General features: G+C 36.5%; 1 protein-coding gene across 1 annotated transcript; it reads right to left on the minus strand.

Annotated features, from left to right (window-relative positions):
* Window positions 1-5,795: 5,795 nt before the first annotated feature.
* On the minus strand, window positions 5,796-16,279 carry KLRB1 (killer cell lectin like receptor B1; the record flags this gene model as incomplete). The annotated part of the gene is made up of 6 exons (XM_082665531.1): window positions 16,140-16,279; window positions 11,205-11,303; window positions 10,446-10,517; window positions 9,208-9,362; window positions 8,703-8,818; window positions 5,796-5,943 (listed from the first exon to the last, which is right to left on the minus strand). Exons 1-6 carry the CDS (start codon window positions 16,222-16,224, stop codon window positions 5,796-5,798), a joined length of 675 nt encoding a protein of 224 aa, XP_082521657.1. The 5' UTR covers window positions 16,225-16,279.
* Between the last annotated feature and the right edge of the window lie 346 nt (window positions 16,280-16,625).

Below are 16,625 nucleotides of genomic sequence, written 5' to 3' on the forward strand. Positions count from 1 at the left end.
GTCTGTTGCTGCGGGCGGGCTTCTCATTGCGGTGGCTTCTCTGTGGAGCATGGGCTCTAGGAGCATGGGCTTCAGTAGTTGTGGCTCCCTGGCTTTAGTAGTTGTGGCTCACGTACTCTAGAGCGCAGGCTCAGTAGTTGTGACTCACGGGCTTAGTTGCTCCACAGGATGTGGGATCTTCCTGGACCAGGGATCGAATCCGTGTCCCCTGCATTGGCAGGCGGATTCTTAACCACTGCACCACCAGGGAAGCCCACACAATTATTTTTTATTGAATATATTTGACATATAACATTGTAAATTTAAGGTATACAACGTATTACTTTGATACATTTATATATTGTAATATAATTGCCATTGTGACAATATTTATTACATTACCTAATTCTGGGACATTATTGTTGTCTATATTCACCATAGATCACTGTGTCTCGTTTACTATTCGTCATAAGTTTGTACCTTAAACATCATCAGTCTTACCCCCCACCTCCCGTTCCCTGGTAACCACTATTCTGCGTTTTTCTCTTTTTTTTCAAGTTTAACTTTCTTAGATTGCACACGTGAGATCCTACGGTACTTGTCATTCTCTGTCTGACTTATCTCACTTAGCACAATGTGCTCAAGTTCCATCCGTGTCGTTGCAGATGGCAGGACCTCCTCCTGTATCGTGGCTGAATGATGTTCCAACCACAATGACTGTGTTATCTCTTACAACGCTGACAGGGCTCACCCAGGGGATTCTCCCTTTGGGTTTCTAGTGCAGTTGCAATCTGATGATGGCCCTGGGTCTGGAGTCGTTGCAAAGCCTTCCCACTTACACGTTTAACAGTTGAGGATGGCTGTTGCCTGGAACTTCAGCTTGGGCGGTTGTCCAGAATACCGCTCTGTGGTGTTGTAACCGAAAGTGGGTTCCGGCTGCTCCCATTTCCTTGAGACCAGTTCTCAGAATTGTGGCAGTTTATGTCATGGCTATAGTCTGGTCATCATGTAGTTAACTTCTTCCACCTAGTGGGAGTTTCAATATCTACAATAGCCACTCAAAGGTTATGGCTCAGAATATTATCTATAGCCCTTGAGGAGGAAGTAAAGGTCCTTGACTTTGCTTAATGACTAAACTATTATTGTTTGGTCTCCTTTGACTATTTTCATTTGTTTCTGCACTTTCTTACTTCTCTGATTAAACTTATTCTTTGGCTAAAATTTTTCCACAGACAAAAGGCAGGCTGAGGACGTGGTGGTCGGGAGGACCATAGAGGGTCCTGCTCTGTTTCAGCTGCACTTCTTCTCAGCTTAGAGGCTGAGTTCCAAAAGCAAGTGTCCCAAGAGCTTCTCAATGTAGACGGAAGGTACACTGATTTTTACGATGTAGCAAGAGATGTCACATTGGTTGAAATCATGTTCAAGGACGGTGGGCACAGACCTTTATTCTCAATGGCAAATGTCAAAGAAATTCAAGGTCACGTTTTTAAATTGACGCTAAAATTTTGAGGGAATGAGCAAATCACTATCTGTAATGCGGTACATTCTATAGTAAAATTGGCCTAGACTCTTCAATAAATGAATGCCACAGGGAATGAAAAAGAGCAGACGGACAATTCTTTAATAAAAGACACCAAACTAATGTTGAAAACCAGACAACAGGCCCCAAATAGATTCACTTGTGCTAAGCTCCATGTCGCCAAACCAAGACTTAATTAAGACTTAATTACAGTTTTGGCTCTCCCAGAATTGGAATCTTTTTTTTAAGATGTTAGGGGTAGGAGTTTATTAATTAATTAATTTATTTTTGCTGTGTTGGGTCTTCGTTTCTGTGTGAGGGCTTTCTCTAGTTGTGGCAGGCGGGGGCCACTCTTCATCGCGATGCGCGGGCCCCTCACTGTCGCAGCCTCTTGTGTTGCGGAGTACAAGCTCCAGACACACAGGCTCAGTAGTTGTGGCCCACGGGTCCAGTTGCTCCGTTGCATATGGGATCTTCCCAGACCAGGGCTCGAACCCGTGTCCCCTGCATTAGCAGGCTGATTCTCAACCACTGCACCACCAGGGAAGCCCCGGAATTGGAATCTTAAACCAGTCAATTAGGAATTGTCTGATAAGAACTAGTTAGGTCATCTGCCTGATAGATTCCTACAATCCCTTAAAGGAAAGTAAATTTGCAATAACCAATCTACTTTTTTTTTGCCTACAACAACTCCCTTGTTCCTGCTCCTTTCTGCATATAAAAGTCTCATATTTTATAAATCTCCTTGGCACTCCTCTCTATCTGCTAGATTGGATACTGGTTTGAATCAGTTTTTGCTCACACTCTTAAGATTTTTCATATTCCTCAGTTTATCTTTAAAGAGTGACAGTCACCAAATGCAAAGTGTAAACTTTGATTAGATCCAGAATTGAGGAGGCCAGGGTTTCTAAAGGACATTTTGGAAAGATTTGGATGTAAAATATATCTTAGAATATATATTAAATTATTTTGACTTTCTTAGATTTATTTATATATGCAACTTACTATTCAATGCATTCAGAAAAAAAGGTAATAGAAAGCAAGAGAGAGAGGGTAAAGGATATGTAGGAAAATTGTAATAATTGTTAGATCTAGGTGAGGAAAATACTGGTGTTGAACGAACTGTTCTGGAACCTTTTTGTAAATGTGAAACTTTCCCCCATAACTGCATTTTAAAGTTGCAGCTTCACATTATAGTCACAAGGTGGCGATAGACTCACTTTTGAATTTGTATAAGGACACTCCTGTGAAAGGAGCGTCCAGAAAAAAATATTTCATAACATAACATCCTCAAATGCTGGCTCTAGGAGGAAAAATGTAAAAATCCCAGAAGGCAAAAATCACTGAGAAAATTCACACCACAGCTGAGTAGTTAAGATTCAAATAAAAACGCTGGAAATTGGAAGAAACACTGAAGTAGGAAGAAGCAAGGACTGATCCTTGCTTCAGGGAAAAACCTAGTTCTAGCCCTGGCTTCATCAAGGTCTAATTTTGTGACCTTACTCAACTTGGCTATGAGTAGCTCTCACATGTAAAATGAGGAAAATATCTGAAGAAAAACTTGGAGAGCAATTTCAGTCAGAATTGGAATTCCATTTAGAGATTATGCCTATTAGAGGTCTTCGCTTAGAAATTTTTAGCCAGGTAGAAGTTACATAATTCCTGAAGTAGAACACTGAAAATTTCCCATGAAGCACAAAGGATAAATGCAAAGCACATTCTGATTATGCAGCATTCAAAGTTTATTTTGAAAGGACCCTAATAGATTGTCTTGATAGAGAATGCACTTTGATTCATATACCTGGGTGATCATATCTGGGTTCTAGCCCTATTAGTGGATCACCTTTTAAATGTTGACAAATCATTCTATGCTGCTTATAGTATCATTTGAAAATGGTCTTTTTAGAAAAACTGCTCCTGTAACTCAGCCACCTTGCTGAGGTTCCAGGCAATCAGCAAACACATACAAGAGTGACAAAGGCTTTGAGCTAACCCGAGTCCCAGTCAGCATCTCATTCCAACTGCACTAGAGACCGCCAGCAAGAGCCACCTAGGTAAGCTCATTCAGTAAACAAATTTAATTTTATAATTAGTTGTTTATTTTTCAGGAAATATTTATTGAGCATCTACTATGTGCCAGAACCATGCATTGGCTAAAAATACTAAGAAGGTTTTGATCTCATGGAGCTCATATTCCCACGGAAAGGGCCTAATAATAATAATAGCAATCGTGGTAATCAAATAATAACAATAATAAAATGATAAGTAGATAAATAATTATCTAATTTCATATATTATGAAGGAAATAAATAAGGTGTTGCAAAGGGACAAAATGGATAAATCTGATTGATATACAACTTTCTTTTGTTCTGTTTTGCTTGGTCGGAAGGGAACAAGTGTAGCCACAAGAACACACACACACACACACACACACACACACACCCCAAGTAAGTCCACAAGAGGGCAGAATGGAGTTAATCGCAAACAATTGCAGATGTAAACTTTCTGCTGCTGCCAAGGGGTAAACTAAAGGCTATGACCACCAGATCAGGTTACTTCATGAGTTTATAGGTGTTTAGAACTTAAAATTCTTTTATAATTATCTTTTTACTTGCACTTCTTGGATTTTCCTTTCCCACACTGCTTGGTATGAAAGTCAAAAGTTCTTCCTTTTTACCCATACTAGCATTATAAAGGAAAAGAATCTGATTGCTGGCTACCTAAACATCTGTGGATCAGAAAAAAATGGTTAAACAAACCCCTAGGCTTATGCATCAAGCATGCTTTATTTCTAAATTTTTCCCACCATAAGTGTTTTTCCATGATACTTGCTTTTTTTAAAACTTGAAGTACAGTTGATTTAGAATGTCATGTTAGTTTTGAGTGTACAGCAAAGTGATTCAGTTATACATATATATATTATTTTTAAGATTCTTTTCTATTATAAATTATTACAAGATATTGAGTATAGTTCCCTGTGCTATACAGTAGGTCCTCGTCGTTTATCTATTCTATATATAGTAGTGTGTATATGTTAACCATGATACCTGCTTTTTAGCCCACACTGTGTATATTGAAGAGCTCTGTGGAATGGGTGGAGCAGGAAGGTAAAACAGAAGGAAATGAACTTCAAATTCAAACACATGGCATAGGAAATAAACAGAAGGAATCTCACTGGTCCAGTCTGGCATGTGTTTTTAAAAAGTGAACACGCAAGAGATCTATCGGAATAAACACATCTCTTCTGTAACTTCAGCTTCCCCAACTGCAGAATTGAAAAATATATCACATTTTCCATTAGAATAATGAAAAATTTGATTACATATTTCCTACAGTGTGAGCCATAGAAAGAAGGAAACATAGAAGGAAAATAAAAAAGCAATGAGGAAATTAAAATGGAAAGAGTTAGGGTCCCTTCCCAAACTCCTTTAGTAATGCGTCTCTGATAGGAGTCAAGAGAATGGATTTTAATCAGTGTTCTGCCACAACCCAATTGTGTGATGGTATTGAAAAAAAAAAGCATAGGCTGTGGGAGAAGCAGAGGACTTCAGAAATCATTTACTAAAATTTTTCTGGAGGTGAGCGAAGGCATAGAGGGGATGGATGAAGTCTACAGGATTAGAAACCATTTCTCTTAGCTGGTCTGGGCTTTGTTCCATAGAGAATCACTGTCTCTTAAAATGAGGTGTTTTCTTTCTGTATCTGTTTTCCCATTTATTTATTTATTTATTTTGTTTGTTTTTTTGTTGTTGTTGTTGTTGTTGTTTTTGCGGTACACAGGCCTCTCACTGTTGTGGCCTCTCCAGTTGCGGGGCACAGGCTCCGGACGCGCAGGCTCAGCGGCCATGGCTCACGGGTCCAGCCGCTCCGCGGCATGTGGGATCTTCCCAGACCGGGGCACGAACCCGTGTCCCCTGCATCGGCAGGCGGACCCCCAACCACTGCGCCACCAGGGAAGCGCTGTTTTCCCATTTATTGAATGAGGAGATTAAACTTGAATGTCTGTAAGACTAACAACAGTTAAAATTCTCAGTGTTTGTTCCACTTTGTACCACAAAATGCACATTAGGCCATGCTAAGAGTATATACAGTTAAAATGAGAGAGACCTGAAATGGAAATTAAAGAATTGGAGAGAGGGGACCTCCCTGGTGGCGCAGTGGGTAAGACTCCATGCTCCCAATGCAGGGAGCCCAGGTTTGATCCCCGGTCAGGGAACTAGATCCCACATGCATGCCTCAACTAAGAGTTCCGCCTAATAAATAAAGATTAAAAAAGAAATGGAGAGGAGATGTGTAGTCAAGTGGCAGAACATACTTTATTTTTGACAGGTTTTAGTTCTTTTTGACAAATCCATTTATTATCTGTAGCACAGTTCTCGGAAGTAATATGTGTCCTTGAGATGTAAACACAACTGTTTTCTTTAGCGTCACCAGTAATTTGTAACCTGTGGAGCAGAAGAAAAGCCTCTCTTTAGTGTTTGTGATTTTCTCACATAATTCTCCTCATCCAGCCAGTATGTTCTGTAATTTTCAGCAAACAACAAGGTGCTGGTTATTAAGCATGGAATAAGTACCCAGTCACAAATATAATGATATAAGCTTTTAATAGAAAGCTAATATAAACCTCTGGAACTTGCAAGCTCATCTTCACTGGAAAAGAATAGTTCTGAAAAGAAATGTCATAATGATACAAACAAAGGAGAAGCTTTGGAAACTGGGAATTGAATCTCCTATTAACATGTTATATGAAAATTTCCTACCTTCACTGAGCCTCGATTTTCTTAAATATATAGTGTATAGATATTTGGGGAGACATTGAGATCATGTATATGAAAGGGTGATCATGCTTAAACAAAGAATGTGTTCAGTAAATGTAATAAGTACGTAGATACTCAGTGTCTACAGAATTTGAATATATCAATAGTGAGAAAAGGAGGCTCAGTACGTATTGGATGTAGTAGGAGGTTCCCTTTTTTTCCATTCCAAACAGGTTGGTGAGTGTCTGCTACAATATATGTACTGTTAGTTCCAAAGAAGCAGAGTCTTATGGCTCATTGCAGGTGGGGCATGAGTAGAAGTTAAACAGTGGGATGGCAAGATAGAGCTGGGGTGCCAGGATGGGGTGTGTGCAAGACATTCACCTATTTGTCTCAAATAGAAAGTGAAGTGGTGGCAGTGGGCAGGGCTCCATCACAGTTTTAATTTGTTCCTTTGTTCCATTTCTCCTTGGAGCCCCTTGGCCCTGAGAAGCCAACCTGATTCTCTCCTAGTGCCTGACACCCTAGTCAAATCAGAATTTCTCTTGACCAAGCTATTGCAAAGGTCCCCTGTATTTTATCTCTTCCACCCTTCCGGTCCTTCCTTTGAATTTCAAGATAACTTTTTTACCGCTCATCTGGCCAAGTGCCCTTCTAAAAGGCCCTAGGTGACTTCCCAGGCCTTCTTTGACCAGATCTCTGCCTAGTTGTCTAACATTATCTCATTTAATCCCCAAAACAGTCTTGCGAAAAAAATTAATTTCACAAAAAACTTAATTTCACAAAAAACTTAATTTCACAAAAATTATTTTCACAAAAAACTAAAAAATTAGTTTTTTTAGTTTTTTATATTATGTTATGATAATATAACTAACACATAAAGGGTGTTAGTTTCACAAAACACCCTTTATGTTTTTCTTTACCTGAAAACCAAGGTAGAGAACTAAAATAAAAGCAGAGTCTAACTGACGTTCTTTCTACTATAATATGATACCTTCCAGGTTTACCTGATCACTATCTTAACCAAATCATCATTTTTATCCTCAGAATAAAGTAGAGTGTTCAATCGAATTTAATCCATCATCTTTGCCTATATTTCTGCTCATAGACACTTCAGAGTTTTCCAGTTTTATTATAAACCTTAATAAAATAAACGTAATGTCCCAATAAGAAGCATACACACACACAAACCAAAATTAACCTTTACTATGTACAAAAAAAAAATAAGTTAATATAAAAGTTGCACTTATGTGTAAATAAAATATAGAAAATAATCCCTAGAAAAACAAAAAAATCAGAGTGTAGTTTATTTACCAAAATATGTTTGCCTTTTCATACATTTATTCTAGTCCAGAACACTTTATTTTAAAATAATCTTCATTTTAAAGTATGGCATCTAAAAAAATATTTTAGAACATGGGTCAAACAATGTCAAAATGTGCTAATTAAATCAACATTTCTTTTAATGTCTAATAATTTCCCACACAATAAATTATCACTATATTTTAGATAAACTTGAACATGCTCCTGTGTCTTGAATTTTAACCTCTTGTTTTTTGAATGATAAAAAAATCCATTTTAACTGTTATTTATACAAATGTGAATAAAGCATTCACAGACTCAAAAAATGTAACACAATATCATCTGTTCTGAAAAACTCATCAGATTTCTTTTCAGAAACTTGGTTGAATGTCTGCACACTTTCACTTTCTAGGGAAAAAAATGTCCTGCCCTTTGTTGTACAAATAACGATGAGGTCCATTAAAAATTTATAATTTAACTGTGTAACATCAATCCTCCTATAACACCGATGGTTAACTTGACCATCTCACACAAGAAACTATGAGACAACCAAAAAAACGTCAAATAGCTCTTTTGTGGTTTATGCAGATTGACTACATCTCTTCAAACAACCCTCCTTTCACACCGCTGGTTGAAATAAGCTACAATACTTGTTACAATGTGGGTAGTTTCTCTCAAATGTCTGGATACCCCACGCTGATATTTACTATATTTTTTCCTCTTGTACTCATTGTGCCAATGCTGGTTGTGACCCACTAAGGTATGTGGTCCCACAGTTTGAAAAACACTACTTCAACAATTCTTCATGCCGATAGCTTCCAGCTAGAAATTTCTTAATTTTTAAATGTTGTTATTTTAAAAACTGTTTCATGTGCCCCCACCCAAAGGAGTTAGTCTCTTCCTTGTCTCCTAAAACTCCATTGCTGGTAAAAATATATATTGTTGCAAAGGGTTGATGTCTTTTCATATGTGAAACTTTTCAACCAACTTCAGAATCATTCTTCTTCTCAGACTATTCTGATCCTCCTGAACATTTCTAAACTAAATTAAAATGATAAATCTCAATCTTCAATAACAATGTTACTATCTTGCCATGTAAACCTGATGTAAATTGAATATTCAAATTAGCTTATCCCAATACTCACATATTAGAATTTAAAAAGGATCCATTTATCCACTTCCAGTTCTTTTCTGGTAATGTAAAATTTAATCCAATCCAAAACATAATTGCTCCTTTGTCTATCCGGTTTTGTATGAGCCTCTATAAATAAAACAGAAGAAATGACTGAATATTGAATCTGTTTATCTATTACTGGTTTGCATCCTTCTACCCATCCTCTGAAACCCAGTTCAAGTATCACCTCCTCTCTGAAGCCTTTCCTAACTCCCCATCGGAGTTAATTATTCCTTATTTGTGATATTTCTGTCTGCATACTTATATATATCCAAATATTTGTATTAATGTTGTTGTATTCATTAAATTATATTTATTTTGCTTACATGTCCGTTTAGTGTCTCAGATTGTGAGCTTCTTGAAGTCAAAATTGATACTTCCATCTGCATAGAACCCTCCGGGCTAAAGCACGAAGATCTCGATATGGTTAGAAGCAAGGGCTAAGCCGTATTAAAGTATTTTACTTAATTATTTACCAATTCTTCCTGATCTTGAATAAGCAGCAGACGGGATTCTTTTGTGAAACAGTCGGCTAGACTGTCATTCCAAGGTTTGTAAGTGTCATAAAAAAGCAAGCATTTATCTCCAATAAGTTGCCAATTTGTTGGGCACTTTAACAGAACTGGTCTCTCTAAAGTAAGAAAGAGGAAGAAGAATAAATGTTATGTTTCTAACCTGCCCCCCACCCCACTAACATTAATCACACATGCACAAGTCATTATAAATTCAGGGAAGTCGTTGATCATCACAGTGAGAACAATTCATGAATTTAATATAACTTTGAGGGTTTTGAGACATAGTTCATTCTGGTACTAAGAGTTGAAAATTAGTGACAAATTAAAACACTGACAGAATAACTTGTTCAAGTCCACACAAAGCAGATGCTGGTAGAGTCAAAACTCTTTCTGAGATTCTGTAAATCCATTACAAGAGTTCTTTCTACTCCATGATGACAATATCAAACTTCTCTAAAAAATGGCTCCTTTAAACAACATGTAAAATGAAAAGCAAATAACAATTCATTTCCATAAGTTAATGGCAAATACCATGAAGAAAAATTATAAGAAAATTTCTAATTGCTGAATTATATATTTGCCTATTAATGGAATCTATTGGATAGCATTTTCCAGAAGGATTTTCATAGTTTCTTAAAATTTCTGTTATGTACGAATGTATATAATAAATGGTCACATTCTGCTACAGTCACTCAACAATAGTGTCTTTATTAACACACACTACTGAATAAGTACATGGACGAGATCAATGTCTTAATGTTTAATACAATAAATATTAAATTATTCATTTTATGTCGTGTTCCATTAATTAACTTCAGACCAGAGTTAGCTGCTTGACATATTCATTAAAATCATCAAATATCCCACTTCAATGCATATTTTACTTTATAGCTTGGGTTTTGACTATTAATTATTGAATATCCTAGCAGCAGCTTCTCATAAGGCAGTGTTATCTGTTGGTTAAGATCGTAGGCTCTGAAGTTAGACCACTGAAGTACAATTCCCAGTGTCACCACTTAGTACCTGTATGACCCTGGATGAGTTGCTTAGCCTTTCCATGCCTCAGTTTTGTCAAACATAAAATCAGAGCGATCATACTATCTTAATGTGTGGGTTGTTATGAACCTTAATTAAGATAATGCATGATACCTATCAAATTTTAGCCATTATTCTTAGGAAAGTCAAGCCACAAAATATACCTGTTGTTTCCTTCCTGTTCTCTTGAACATCCATGCTGCTTTTCTCTGTTGATTTTTGTCTCAAGAATATCACTAATAAATCAGGAGAAATCATTAAGAAGATTAATGCTGAATGGTGCAGTGAAATGGATATGTTATATTTATCACTTCACGAAATTTTTATCTCAACAAGCTTGAAATGCACAGAAGATAAGAGCAATAGCAGTGTAGTAACAAAGGGTCTACTTAGAAGACAACATAAACAAACACACACATAACAAGTGAACGCACACAGACATTGAGTTAGCGGTTTCAACTATATAAGTAAGCTCCCAGGTGTTACTTAAACTCTTAAATTGCTTCCACTCCTTGCCTAATGTTCCATCTTCAGAATAAGTATAATTGTGCCTATACCCCACGGGAGAGATTGCCTAGGACAATCTGGAATTTAGTAGGCACTTAAGGAACTGTAAATAATTGGACATTTTTATTTTCTTTGTTATTGTCACGGTTTTATCATAATTGTGACTTTTTAAATGTCCTTGGAGCACATGTGAAATCCCCCGTGAAGCCTATCAGAACAGTTAAGAAGAGAAATATGACAAAGGATGACATTTGCTTAGTAGGTACCGGCTGAGCACTGTTAGAGCACTGTTTCATAGTTGTTTTTGTTTCATGGGTCTTCCACTAAATTTGGGGTGGCCAAATGTTAACATACTTTAATATTTATGGTAAAGTAGAATAAGTAGAACAAGAAATCAATGATCTTGCATCACTTACCTGAAACACTCAACCCAATCACAGTCAAGGCAAGAAGAATAATCCCGGCACAACAAAGTTTCAGAGCAAATTTATGCCAAGGTGGACCCTGACAAACATCTGAGACATTAAGAAAATATACTTGATTAACTCAGTTGAGTTCATCTAATACAAAAAGCAGAGGTTGTTTGGATCACATAAGAAAGAGCTAGATTCATGTTGGGGGTAGGGGCAGGAAAGGACATTTATCAGTCATCTTAAAGTAGGGTCCCACAAGATGGAATCTCAGATCCAACTGAGAGTTGCTTATAGATAAAATAGAAATATTTATGCCTGTCTTGTGTACGAAGGATTGGTATAAGAATCAAATGAGATAGATGTGACGGTGTTTTGAAACATGCCAAATGCTATACAAAAATGAAACATATACCCTACCGTACAAAGTAAGTCCAAGAATTTTGTCCAACAAGGAAAGCCTTCATTCATTCAAGGTATATTTGTTGAGGCTCTGTTTTATGCCAAACAACATGTTAGGTGCTGGTGGTATAAGACAATTCTATTCCTAGACGTGGATTTCTCTGCTTTACTGTTGCCTGGAACAATCATCTCCAATTTGGACCAAATGGATGGAATTCAAGGAAGAGTATTTTACGAGCTTGCATGTTATTTTCAGTATTTCAATGAATATAACATAACATGAACCTGTGTTGCATAGTCTAAAAAATGTCAAATACCTTTGTTTTTCTCTGTATCATGTCAATAACGATGTACTGTATATCTCATGTTCATCAAAAGTTGTGATTGTATTAATTAAAGTGGGATCATAATAACCTTATCAATGGATTTTATAGGGAAAAATAATCAAAGAGGAACTTATTAATGTAAAAAATTCTTGTAAAAGACTGAGCAACCGCTTCCAAAATTATATCAGCTCTGACAGGAATTATTCTGGTAATCTGTACTTCGGTTATTCTACTTGAAGTTGTGCTTAGACAACTTCTATACCTGACTTATTTATAAGACCCCTTTTATTCCCATTTGGTTTATAATATGTTATATATATTACAATTATAAATTATTTTCTAAATTGTATTATTAGAGCCAAGGGCCTTTACAAGTAAAGGTTTACTAATTTAACTATATCTATCATTTATTTATGTTATCTATTCCTTTTTATATTTTTTCTAATATTCCTCAATATAAAGGAATACATGCTTTTAGTCACTTGTTAAAAACGTTAGCATCAGATATGTTAAAATGTTGTCTTTATTCTCATTAAATGTTCCAGAGTGACCCACAAATCCATTTCTACTTTAGTTTTTTACACTCTCCCTGGCGATTAAGTTGTGCAACCCAGTTTTCAGACAACTGCTCATGGTCTCTTCATTAGGATGTGGACATTCATAAGAGTTAGCTCTTTCTAAAATGTCCCTGGGGAGATGGAATTTAAGATAACTAAATGTGATAAAAGATTATGGGAGGAAACAGATAATAGATTAGATTTCAGGTAGTGACACCTGGATTATCATCTGGAGGGGAGAGACAAGAGTAGACAATTAGAGGAGCTCCAAGGTCCTGGGTGTACATCCGAAAATGGGAGAACCAGACTGGAGAATATTAACCTAGAACTTCTAAGGCGAGCTCGTGTGACACAGAGCAACTAAACTTAGTGAACCTAAGACTAGTCCTACGTGACGTTTCCTCACAGTTGTATCTACTATTCTACCATTTTTTCTTCCTCAGCCTTTCCTCCCTTGAAATTTTGAAAAATGGAGAAAGCCCTATATAGTCACTATTTTAACATTTAGTACTGAAGGATAGCAGTGGTTAAGAGCAGAGCTCTCAAATCTAGCAGATTTGTAGTAGAGCATGTTACTTCGGGCAACGTAACCTTCATAAACTACAAATTTCCTCACCTGTGAAATGTAAACTAATACTACTTCATGAGGTTTTGGAAAGGGTTGTATGAAATAGTTCTTCTAGACATGGTGTGTGATACATAATAACCGTGCATCTAAAATTTAAAGAACTGAGTGGAGGGTTCTGTGTTGTTTTTCTGCTGCACTACATTAGAACTAATAACTGTAACAATAGAGTTATTGTAACAATAGAGTTACAATAACAAATTGAAGAGGCCAGGTAAACTTTAGTCATCTGGAAATACCCACATAAGGCTAGTTTTTTGTTTGGATATAAACAGTATGCCAAATCATCTCACTTTTTTTCTCTAAACCTTTCCATAGCTTTCTCTCAAGCAGATCTAAGTCTGTACGTCTGTAGAATAGCCTACAAATCCCTATTCATTCCGGCTTCCCTTTATATCTCTAACTTTATCTCCTGCTGCTTTCCATGCAGACATGCTCTGTCATTTCACACTAACCTATGAGCTCTTTCTACAAGATGACAGGCATGTTCTCATCCCACGGATCTTGCATCTGCACTGGTCCATCTTTTAAAAGGCTCTTCTCCCAGGAAGCATACCTTTGTCTCTCAATTCTTTCAGGTCTTGACTCAAATGTCATCTTGTCAGGCAGGCTTCTATGATTATTCCATTTGATATCATACCCTCTCCAAAAGCTAACTCTCAATTCCATTTTTTAAAAAATATTTTCTCTATTGCACTTAATATTATCTAACACATATATGTATACATATATGTTCTTAGTTATTCATTTATTTGTAAGCCTTCCTAGTAGTATAATATAAACGCAATAAAGGAAACTATTTTTTCACTATTTTGTTCACTGTTGTATTCTCAGCACCTAGCGCATGCCTGACACAGGTGTTTATTTTTGGATGAATAAATAAACTCTAGAGGCATTTTTGCCAACACCTATCTACTTTTCTAAGAGACCAAATCCTGGGCCATAAACGAGATTCGTCACTACTCACATCTCTCTCTGGTTTTCCTGACTGCTTTTGATATAATCACTATTCTGCAGTTACCATTTTGGCTAAACTGTTTAGCCAAAGAGCTTATTGGTAGTTTCACAATAATTGTAATACCAGATCAATGTGTGGCGAAAGAAGGTCACCTGCCATTTCAGTAGACAAAGGATGTTGCGACCTTAAAGCCACCAGCCAGTGCAGCTGCCCGGATAGTATAACTTGAGGGGAATTCAGGATGGAGAAAAACAGGATACTGGCCCTAGATAGTTAAGATGCATGTCAAAGGAATTATTTCAATGAGCCCAGACTTTTGCATCTTCCCACATATAGAAAAACACTAAAATCATTAACTTGAGGTGTCTGTTTCTGTGTTTAGCAGTAATCTTTTGATGTTTTACTACATTTTTTTTTTAGCAAAATCTCCTATATATCCCAGCTCCTCCCTTACCTCTTGGGGACATTTCCTCAGAACTATCAGAGAGGCTGCCTTCTCAGCTATAGTCCTCTGTAAAGCCACCAAATACATAATTCTCAACTTTTAGGTTAGGCATTTTTTCAGTTGACAAGCGTTTTGTAGTCACACATTTTATTCTGACTTTATTCTATGTTTTCTCAGATTTACTTTTAGAATGATATTTTGTGGAATAATGACGACAATTAGAATAGACAGATTTTCTGGCCTCATTGATTTGGGATCACAGACAGTAGCTTTTAAGGAAAATCTCGCTGTCTTTCTCTATTTTCATTCTCCAATATCTTCCAACACCATCCTCCTTTCTCTCCACTTCTGCTAGATCTGAATAGGGAACAGAAAGTCTTTCTCTTTCGCATCAAAAAATAACCATGGCTTGACAAATTCTCACTGTAGTTATCAAAATTCTCCAATTTCTTGTAACCCCCAAATGAAGGGTATCATGAAACTATTTGATAACCCTAAGACTTTTCAATCTCCAATTTAGAACATTGATAACTTAATACTTTCAAATTATACCAAACCATCCTAAAAAGATACAACCCACTTGCCAAGCACACTATGGAATGAATATCAGGTTGGATAAAAATTGCAATATCATTGATGTTTAGTAAGTTTGGTTTGACTTCAGAATGTAATACTATGTCCTGATGATTTTATACATTTTTTTTCTGCTTAATTTGTAGTTTCTCTTCATCTATCTCCAGGCCATGGAATCCATCACCTATGACCTCACATTAGAATACCCCATCTCTTTCACTCAGAATACTAACTCCTCTGACATACAGAAAATTGCCAACTTCAACAAGTATGAAATAAGTGCATCAGTGGTATTCTCCTGTGGTTTGTGCCTTAAATCCTTCTAAACTGTTATACTTTTCAATTTAAAAAAACATCAGATTGTTATTATATTCAAGTTTTTGATCTTGAATATAATTTTCTTTCAGAACATTTTTTTCCCTTCCCTTTGAAGGGTGAACGATGTTAATCATTGAGCCTACACTTTGTATTCTGAAAGGAATGCCACGGATGCAAATGCATTGGAACTTAATCACAGTATTTTATAGAGGGATTTGAAATAAGGTAGGTTACTATTACAGCAAGGTAGTAAAAAATCTCTAAAAATATTCATTTGTTAAAAAAAAAACAAAAGCAAAAACAACAAAAAAGGGACTTCTCTGGTGGTCCAGTGGTTAAGATTCTGTGCTTCCATTGCAGGGGGCACGGATTCTATCCCCAGTCAGGGAGCAAAGATCCCACATCCCTCATGGTGTGGCAAAAAAAAAAACAAATAAAAAAATCAAAATATTCCCTTGTTAATGCATGTAAAATATTTCTTCAGGATCCTTTAGCCAAGGCTCAGTAATAGGAACTATATTCATTTTCCACAAAAGTATCTTGATAAAAAAGAAATCTATAAAGTATGTGATTTTTCCCACATTTGTGATTACCTACCGACAGACCATGCTGTATCTGTTTAACATTAATATAGCTGCTGCTCATCTTCAAAGCCATGATTTAAAGCTACAAATTCAAAAGAAAAATCTAACTATGGAAGATATACAAATGCCAAAAGGAAAATTAAAGCCACTTACTCTGAGGAAGAGATGGGGGTGACGAGCTTTCAAGGCCAGCATTCCTGGATATGTTTAAATCAGCATATATCACAGGTTTGTCCATTGCAAAGAGAAGAATGAGGCACTAGACTTGCGTAAAAGAAAAAACTACAGTTCTATGAGGCAAGAGAAGCAAAAGGAAGTGCTCAGCCTTGAAAAGCTTTATTATCTTTCTTACCTACCCACACTTCTAGCAGTGGGTTTTCTCTATAAATCAGTGAGAAAATCCACTTACTGGCTGTCCAGTATACTTAGATATGTAATATCTACTTTGTTTAATTAATTGGCCTGTTTGACAGAATTCTGGGAAGGTTTGCTTGTTGTCTTTGTAACCATCCTCTTTGAGTACTTTTCTCAGGGCCAGGACCAGCGCGAGGGAAATGAAGCACTCTCATTTCCCTCCAAAAAAGTCAGGAGTCAAGATAAACAATATTAAATGTAATGCTGTAAAAAGTAAACACTAAT

This window comes from Grampus griseus, assembly GCF_964374135.1.
Source record: "Grampus griseus genome assembly, chromosome: 11".
Taxonomy (NCBI): Eukaryota; Metazoa; Chordata; class Mammalia; order Artiodactyla; family Delphinidae; genus Grampus; species Grampus griseus.